General features: G+C 42.1%; 1 protein-coding gene across 1 annotated transcript in view; it reads left to right on the top strand.

Moving 5' to 3' along the window:
* plek (pleckstrin) overlaps nt 1–3,380 on the top strand; it is a 12,122-nt gene extending 8,742 nt beyond the window's left edge. Inside the window, exons 2-7 of the mRNA XM_031578570.1 lie at nt 4–62; nt 397–581; nt 1,018–1,122; nt 1,428–1,511; nt 1,698–1,770; nt 1,865–3,380. Coding sequence (XP_031434430.1) covers nt 4–62; nt 397–581; nt 1,018–1,122; nt 1,428–1,511; nt 1,698–1,770; nt 1,865–2,004 — 646 coding nt within the window. The 3' untranslated portion in view covers nt 2,005–3,380. The remainder of the gene's footprint in view (nt 1–3; nt 63–396; nt 582–1,017; nt 1,123–1,427; nt 1,512–1,697; nt 1,771–1,864) is intronic.
* Nucleotides 3,381–9,564: the final 6,184 nt, after the last annotated feature.

Here is a 9,564-nt window from a genome sequence, read left to right as displayed (position 1 = left end):
AAGTGGAATTAAAGAGCTGAAGCTTGAGAAGGAAAAGAAGCTCTACAACCACTGCTTCTCTGGTATAACACAATATATTCAATTAAATTCAATTTTATTTATATACTGTAGCGTCAAAACAATAAAATTGTCTCAGGGCGCTTTAAAGAACCCAGTGCCTGAACCCCCTATATGCATCATAAAAGCGGTGCTAAGACAAAGAATCATATTTATACCATCCCAGGACAATTTGTCTTCTTTTTGCAAAAGCACCTGCGGTACTGACGGGGTTATAAGTGGTATTGATGTTATAAGTGCCGATTTCAAGTTTAACCATTTTGAACCAATACGTTTGAAACACCCTCGTCTCCTCTTCCTTCCTCTCACTACTCCTCTCCCTTTTTCTCTTCGGCTCAGGCAGTAGTGTCTTAGACTGGCTGGTCTCCCAGGAGAAAGTCCGAAACAGGCCAGAGGGGCTGGTGCTGGCCACCGGCCTGCTTAACGAGGGCTTCCTGCAGCCAGCCGGGGAGCTGTCCAAATCAGGGGCAGAGGGGGGCACCGAATCAGTCTTACTGGATCAGCCTGAAGCTTTCTACTACTTTGTGAGTGAAAATGTTCACCTCATTATTTCACCTCACTCTTTGAAGTGGGTTTCATTTTAGCCTGACACAGTGCCTCTGTTTCACCAGGCTAAATTAAAACAGATAAGCCTAGTTGTGTGTATCTAGCCTCGAGCATGCTAGTGCCCGGAGTTTATAAAAATGAGACTAGATACACTCTAGTATCCATGAATGTCCAAACATACATACATCAATACAGTTTTAGATACATATCTTTTGACAGTACTGTAACTGATTATTGTTCCTTATATGTGAAATAATGAAATAACTCCCACAGTTCTGCCTATCTAGTCATGGATGACATCTGCCTTGCTGTCAGTATTTCTTCTTGACCCCTGAAATACGTATCATGACAACGTTAATCTGTTAATATCAACATTTTGATTAACCCAGTGTTTATGTGTGTGTATCTTTGTAGGCAGACAGTGGCTTCTTCTGTGAGGGGTACTCCAGCGATGAGGATTCGATTGTGAAGGAGGAGTTTCGAGGGGCCGTCATTAAACAGGGATGCTTACTCAAACAAGTAAAGAATGCATAATGAATAGGCCTTTCTAAATACCTCCATACATCCTGACAAATGTTCTGTTCTGATGGAAAAAGATTTGACATAAAGCACAACACTGAATACTGTTAGCTAGCTTTAGAGGTACATGATGCATAGGTGAATATGCATGATGTAAAGCTAAGAACCTATGACGTCTTTCTGCAATTAACTGTGATTTTGGCAGGAAGTTCAGCTTCACCCTTGTAGTCTTACCTCATGCACCTCAAGGACCTTTCTGAAATGAAAACAACAAGCTAATTTGACTGCATTGCTCTTTTAAACAGGGTCAAAGAAGAAAAAACTGGAAAGTTCGGAAGTTCATGCTGAGGAATGATCCTGCATATCTTCACTACTACGATCCGACAAAAGTGAGTGAGACATTATGAAAGTTTTTTTTTTTTAAATGAGTCACACAGGGCGGGTGTGCTCTTATCAACACCTCTCCCCCCACACCATCTCTCTCTCTCTCTCTCTCTCTCTCTCATTTTTCCTCCCCCTCTCTTTTTTTCTCTCTCATTCCCCCACTCTGTCTTTCTCATCTCTTCTCTTTGTAGAACGAGGAGGATCCCCTTGGATCCATTCACCTGCGTGGCTGTGTGGTGTCTGCGGTGGAATATGTCCCAGATGGTGTGTTTGCGAGTTTAACATCTTATCTTCATCTCTTATTACCTTTTCACACCTTCATCTGTCCCTAACCCCCTCATCTGTCTGGCTACACTAGCTAAGAAGTATGACGTGGACGGGAACCTCTTTGAGATCATCACCTCAGATGAGGTTCACTACTTCCTGCAGGCCGCCACAGCAGAGGAGCACAAGGACTGGATCAAAGCCATACAGACTGTGTCAAAGACTGGGAAATAGTGGGCAAGGACAGATAACTGTCACTTTTCATGGTCTCCTCATACGTATATTACACAGAAGGCAAGGAATTGTACAGTTGTAATGATACAAAACTAAATATAAACGTGTCTCTGCCTTCTTAGTTATATAAAGAACTATGGCAATGTGTCTCTGTATTAAATTCATATTATCAATTCTGTTACAAAAAATACACAGTGTTGGACATTTCCTGATGACTTTGTCTGCAATCTTCCTTTAAATTATGTAGTCGAAAAAACGACGACAGACAGGATGTTAACATTAACTATTGTGCTTCAACGTATCTTCAGTCCAGCCATTTCCTGTTCCTTTGTTAACACATATCATTTCCTGCCTCTCCTGTCTTGTCACTTTGTGGTGTACAGTTTTCAAAACAATGAACTTCTAACTGCCTTTAACACAATGTGACCTGAATAGTTCTTCACAGAAGTAGTTTGTACATGCATATGTGTGATCCCCTAATACCACTCAGCACATGTCAAACAAATAGTACATCTCACAAGTCTCCTATTAGTCATCTCACAAGTCACTGAGATGTACTATTTGTCATCAATGGTGAGGTGGAAAAGAAATGGTGGATGACTTAAAAGAAGGCTTACAATAGACTACACAGAAGATGCATAGTAAGGAGCGGATGTGGTTGAGAATGTTTGGTCAGCAATATCAGTCCGTTTTTAACTGACATTCGCTAAAACTATTGTACGCTATTTTCACTTTCACAGCAGCAAGGCGAAACATACACCTCCTCTGTGGAGTGTTGCTGTGGTTACGAGTGTTTTCAGTCTTACTTGTCACAGCTACACATTGCCTTTGCTGTTACCACTGAGGTACAGGATACCCATATAGAGCCCAATAGTCTTCTCATTTTTCAAACGACTGAGATAGCAAACTGTGTATCCAAAAGTAAGTAAGTCAAAAGGGTTACTAATAATAATATGTTGGTAGTCTGTTGCGGTATGCAGTCCTGTGATGGTACAATTGAAAGAGGTCTATTCCTGCCATTGTTGTATTAGCAGACCTCCATATCCCTTAAACATTTATTTTTGTAACTTTGTAACATTTGTAACTTTGTAAACCTTATACGGTGACTATTCTCATCAGTTGTAATTATTAGATATGACTCAGAAAACTCAGCACGTAGGTGACAGACTACTGAAATAAGGAACTGAAATAAGCATTAAAACAGGGCAGTTTCAGTTCTCTATAATGTGTTCTTAAATAGACTTACTCTTAATAGGACAAGCACATGGCAAAACAGTCTACAATCTGCACATTAAGTGATTCCATGTATTAATAAACAATTGCACATAGTTATATCATCTGGACACACAAGTCTATTAAATACCTTTTTCTACTAATGACGATTAGAGGCTACAACAGTATGTACAGTCTATGTGTCATAGTTTGTGTGAACTCTTTCTCATATGACATGGTGTTCATAAAGCAGGATATGATTGTATAGAGAGCTGTCCTTCTTTTGGGCATCCATGACCACATATTTCTGACCGTAACATGCAGTCATCTCCTCAGTCATGGGGTCACGGTAGCTAGCGTGTGGGAGAACTGTTCCTCCCTGGTTGTCTCATGTACTATGACACACACACAAACACACACACACACACACACACACACACACCCACACCCACACCCACACACACACACACACACACACACACACACACACACACACACACACACACACACACACACACATATGTCTCCGGAGGAGTCCTTAAGATACTGTCCTGTGACACTGATCCAGCTCCCTACACTGACTGTAAATCACCCTAGACTGGACATAACTAGCTAGCACTCCATAGGTACTTTATGAGGATCCCTAAATTGAATAAAAAAGAATGAGGACATGATATCATTGTCTAGCTATATGACCAGTCCTAATACTTTCTTTTTTCTGTTCCTGCTTTCAGTCATTTTAAAAGAATTTGGTGCCCTGGCCTCCATTTTTGCTTCTTGTGAAATGGTGCCCTCTAGAGGTGCGGTTATGCAATGGTGCCCTCTATAGGTTCGTGGTGCAGTTATGAATTAGTGCATTCCTAAAAACCTCTACAGCTGGCTAGAGCACAAGATTGCAAAGAACACTTCCTTTTAATCGAGGTAGTTCTCGGGCACAACAAAGCATGGCAGGTGTGGAGTGGTGTGGTTGTGACCATGATTGGGGTTAATGGTTGCTGTCCAGGGAAGAGGAGAAAAACGGAAGAGAAAACAAAAAAAAAGAGGATGAGAGACAAAGACACCCACACACGACAGGTGTGTGACGCATGCCACCAGGGGAAAAGGAAAATGGGGGCTCTGTGTTCATAATTAGCTTTCACTGGAAAATATTTTAGACACTAAATGAAAAATTAGATATTAAGATATCTAGTCCTGTCCCCTTGCCCACTGCCTCCTTACTTACCTTCTTGCTTGCCTCACCTGGACGTTACTGTGTGTTTTCCTCTTGCAGCTGATCTGGGATGCACACCTCCCAGCGCAGACTATGCTGCCCTGTATGATGTGCGTCTCCAAGGCTGAACTGAGGCGCTCTCTGCCTCTACAGTAAATCCTCTTGATCTGACCTGCTTGATAGAGAAGACCTACAGATAGAGAAGAGAGGCTGCGGCTGACCTTGCATTCATACACAGCTTTGGGGAAGTTGCAAGCCCCTGTGAGTCACTGGGAAACAAACTCTCTCCCTGAGCAAAGAGAAATATAAACAATGTCAATTTTGCATGAGACACTACTATATGAGAAGACATGTTGCAGAGATGTGGGCATTGCTCATTGTTGATATCACCCATAACATGTGACCCAAGAAGGTCAGAGAGAACGCATTAGCTTAGCCTGCTTCTTGTGCTGCCAACATAATAGGGTTTCCCTGTTCTGTTTTCAGAGTTCATAGGAGAGTTAATGAATAAAACTGGAGAAATGGCACAGAAGATGAGAAAGACACCCACACAGTTCTTATCATTTTGTAATTACAAATGTTGTTATAGGTACTTGCTGATCAAACCAGACAGAAGGTTGTATCATTCAAAGCTTTAATTCACAGAATTAAAAAGTATCTGTGTCATAGAGAGCAAAGATCACTTTTAATCACACTTTGTTTTTAGTCGGTACCATTCCTTGACATTCATTCATTCTGTCTGTTTGCAGTTTAACAGATTGTTCAGTCTTAGTATAGCAAACCATAAACACTGAATACACTCTACCCTCTCTTTCTCTCTCTCTCTACCTCTCTCCCTCTCTCTCTTGTATCTTTATTGCCACCATAAATTCTGTGGCCTTGACTCCGTCTCTGACATTATAAAAATTGATTCTCATTGAAGTCCCTGTGTAAATGCTTTTACATCTTACCATTAAATCAGTGTGCATCTAAAACAGGACAAGTAGCAGCCCTTAAGTTGAAATTACAGAAGAAGAGTTCTGCAATATGTAAGCACTGCGTATTTCAGAGACCAGTGGTGAGGAACACTGTATGCAGCGATGGATGAGTGTCTGTATTGGAAGTCAGTGTTAATTAACACAAGCTGTAGCCCTGTCTGTATGAATGAGCTACTTAAAAACGTATAATATATACTATATGTCTGAATATATTTTAATAATGTTCATCATAACTATTAGGTTTGTGAATTTAAATATACAATATAGGCTACATCAGTCACAAAACGTGTTCAGTTATCAACACAGCCTCTCAGCTACTTTATAATATTTAGGACAATGGTAACCATAACAACAGAAAATAAAGGTTACCATGATTCCTTATGAAGGGGGATGTGTGGCATTACATGTAAGTTTCAAACAGGAAGCGCTCTCTCCCTCCCCCTCTCGCTCTCTCTCTCTCTCTCTCTCCCTCTCTCTCTCTCTTTTGTTGCCGGTGGTCATGGTGTTTTGAGGTTAACAAACACACCAATGTGTTAATTACAATTTCCTGCGGGATTCATCGGAGCATTTTAAAATGATGACTAATTAACCAGGCCCACTCAATAAATGGGGAGCAAGCAGATGGTTGTAAAATGCAGTGAGCAGCAAATGGGCTGAACACACCTCACATCCCTGATCCTGACGCAGGGACCTAAACACACCTCACATCCCTGATCCTGATGCAGGGACCTATACACTCCTCACATCCCTGATCCTGATGCAGGGACCTAAACACACCTCACATCCCTGATCCTGATGCAGGGACCTAAACACACCTCACATCCCTGATCCTGATGCAGAGACCTAAACACACCTCACATCCCTGATCCTGATGCAGGAACTCAGCCAAGGAGAGGCATGCAAAGTTTTCCTCTTTCGTCATTTGCAGACGGTTACTCTTTGACAAACTATTTCATGACACTTACATCCTTTCTAAACTTAGAAAACACAAATGTTTCTCAATAACACTGTTTTAAGATGTGTCAGTGTTGTGATAAGAAAAAGGCAATGACTGATCAATGTGTTTATGTACTATTATTATACGGCTCTTCAGAATGTTCCAAAAAGTTCCGTTGATTTGAATGGGCCATCCCAACGTTCGCCGGTGAATATTTCCTGATATTCACCGCTGCGAAAAGATATTGACCGCTGTCATTGGCAACGGTTTTTTTTGCTTCTAATTCACATCTTTCATATCATTCCGCAAGTAGTCCGGTCATTTAACGTAACAGACTCATTGTAATTTGAAGTCAGCAAGTAATGGGTTGCTACGCAACACCTGAAACTTAAAAGTTCTATTTGCTTGAAGAACTATTTATTTCTTAGCGGAAATCACGAAACGGCAACTAAATCATTAAAAAGAGGTATTTTGGAGGAATGTCTTCTATAGTTTTTGGCAAGTAACCGTATAATAAGCGGGATAATGTATTGTCCGTCGGTCATTATCCAAAAATAAATCCCTTCAGGACGAAATAACACCCCTCCGCTGCGCGTCGGGGTGTTGTTCGCCCCGTCGGGATTTCTTTTTGGATAATGACCTCCGGACAATACATTATCCCTTACTTATTGATAAATCTTGTCAGTGTCTTTGTCAGATGAACCGATGATGTGGTTTTCTCTTGAAAACCATTGCGTTTATTAGAGTAAAATAAGTGATTGCATGAGGAAGAACAGATTGCACATGTTGCGCTGCTGCTGCTGCTGCTGCTGCAGTCAGTGACAGATGAAATCCTCACTACAGTCGTGAGTCGCAAACAGATGAAATACTAGTGGAGACCTGAGGGCATGTTCTTCTCTCATCCCCTCCGATGGTGGCTGGCAGACGGCCTCCATCATGCAGCACAGAAGCCCAGTCTGGGGGGACGGGTGGGGACGGGGGGGGACGGGGGGGGGGGGGGGCAGCCCTTCAGATAGAGCATACTGAGCCAGGGGGGTGTGGTGGGGTGGGGATCTGAGATGGACTGAGATGATGAGGGCAATTCTCTTTCTCTTTCTCTTTTTCTCTCCATATTTACAGCCCATGGAGTATCAATACCCGCTTAATCAAACACACAATGCCCTCGTGGAGGAGCCTATGCATAATTAGGCTCACAGGATGCTGAATAACAATCCTCACAGCGCCCAGTCTGTGGTTGTGCAAAGACAAGCACTGTTTGGCCGGCGCATGATTTGTGCTGCCTCTGGTGGTTCATTTGTATTGCTTGGTGGTGATATGGCGTATTGAGCTCATCTCAAGTCTTTGGACTATATTATATCTAAACAATCAATACAGCATGTGGCACCAATTGTCTGGGCTATTAAGGATTCATTCCGAAATGTATTTTGAATAGTCCTCAACATTTCTTGAAACAAATAAAGACACCATTGAAAGAAAAAGTCAAACTGAGCCATTGGTGTCCATCACACTGGGTAAAGCCACTGTATTTGAAAGCAGAGTTCTGTAAAAGCCTGCGGGAAAGCAATGTAACAGGAATGCATTGTCTTACTTGAACTAATCTAATATAATCTCACAGAAATCGAATCTAATGACCTATCATGATTATCATCCAACACAAACAAAATCTAATGGACTTTTATCCAGTGGAGCACTTTGGTCTTTTTCATCAAATAATTAGCGTTCAGCCAAACAATATATGGATTGAGTGCAATACTGCCATCCAGTGGTGGAAAGTACTTAAGTATTTACCAGTAAAAATTTGAGGTACTAGTACTTTACTTTACACATTTCTATATTATGCTAGTTTATGCTACCACTCCACTACATTTCAGAGGGACATATTGTACTTTCTACTCCACTACATTTATTTGACAGCTTTAGTTACTATTGACTTTTTAAATGAATATTTTACACAATGACTAATATAACAAGCTTTTAAAATACAATGCATTCTTAAAGATTAAACCATGGAGTATTCTTGTACACTGCAGTATTGGCACTTTTACTTAAGTAAATTACCTGAATGCTTCTTCCACCACTGCTGCCACCACTGAATGATATCATGAGGACACCGGCCTGTCAAAAGATGAAAGTCAAACTACCTTAAAACAGTGAAGAAGAAGAAGCGCCCGTGAAGATCTACCTGCCAGAGATGAAGCCCACTACTCTACAGAGACAGTCCTGGACCCTCTCTTATCATTGTACAGCAAGAGGGCCACAGGAGGGGGCTTAAACTGCCACACTCCATCAGACAGTTGGAAAACACTAGCCTACTATTGAGAGGTACAATCAAAATGATGAATGTTTGACAGCGTTTGCGGATAATATGTAGCTTTGCACAAGGAGCTCGCACTCATAAACATAGAAGTGGCATGAGAAAATCTAGACGTCCATAAAGGCGATGGCAACCCCAGTGTAGCACTGTAACAGCCCAGACAAGTGCGAGGCCTCCCCGGTGACAGTCACACAGCTGTAGCTCACAGATGGCCCGACAGTGGCCGGCAGCTGACCGGCGGCTTGGTGTGTCAGGGGGCTTTAGTGGTGTGTAAGTGGGTTGGATGACTTAAAGGTGCATTGTGTTTAGTGGCATCTAGCAACTGAATACCCCTCCATCACCCCTCCCTCTCCAAGCGTGTAGGAGAACCTACGGTGGCCGTCACCTGCCGTGAAAACTCTAGAGCCAGTGTTCCATTCTGGGCAACTAGAACATCGCGGAACAACATGTAGACAGAGGGGGTCCTCTGTGGAAGAGGACCACCTCCCTATGGAGATATGAAGGGCTCATTCTGAGCTAACGAAAACACAACAATTCATAATTACAGGTGATTATACACTAATGAAAATATAATAATTCTGAATGCTGTATTCCATTTCTAAATCCTAAATCCTACCTTTGACTTATGTGGTGCCTCGGGTGGTTGTAGAGGATCACAGGTCACAGGTCGGGACCCCGTGCTGCAGCGGTGATTTGTGTCTAAATTACTCAGCGCAAAGATACCAGGTGTAGCCCAGAACAGGCAGATCACTGCTACGCAGACAGTCTGAGTACGATTCTATTTTCTGATGCCTGAATCTCTTGCCATAGTATCATGAGTGCTAAAAACAGGTCACACTGGTAAAAATGGATCTAGTAATATCCCCTCTATTGTTATCGCCACTGTGCTTAAGAGTGTGGATGTGTGGAG

The sequence above is a fragment of the Clupea harengus genome, chromosome 13 (genome assembly GCF_900700415.2).
Source record: "Clupea harengus chromosome 13, Ch_v2.0.2, whole genome shotgun sequence".
Lineage (NCBI taxonomy): Eukaryota > Metazoa > Chordata > Actinopteri > Clupeiformes > Clupeidae > Clupea > Clupea harengus.
Note: the sequence above shows the minus strand (reverse complement) of the source record. Positions and strands in the feature narration are given on the sequence as shown.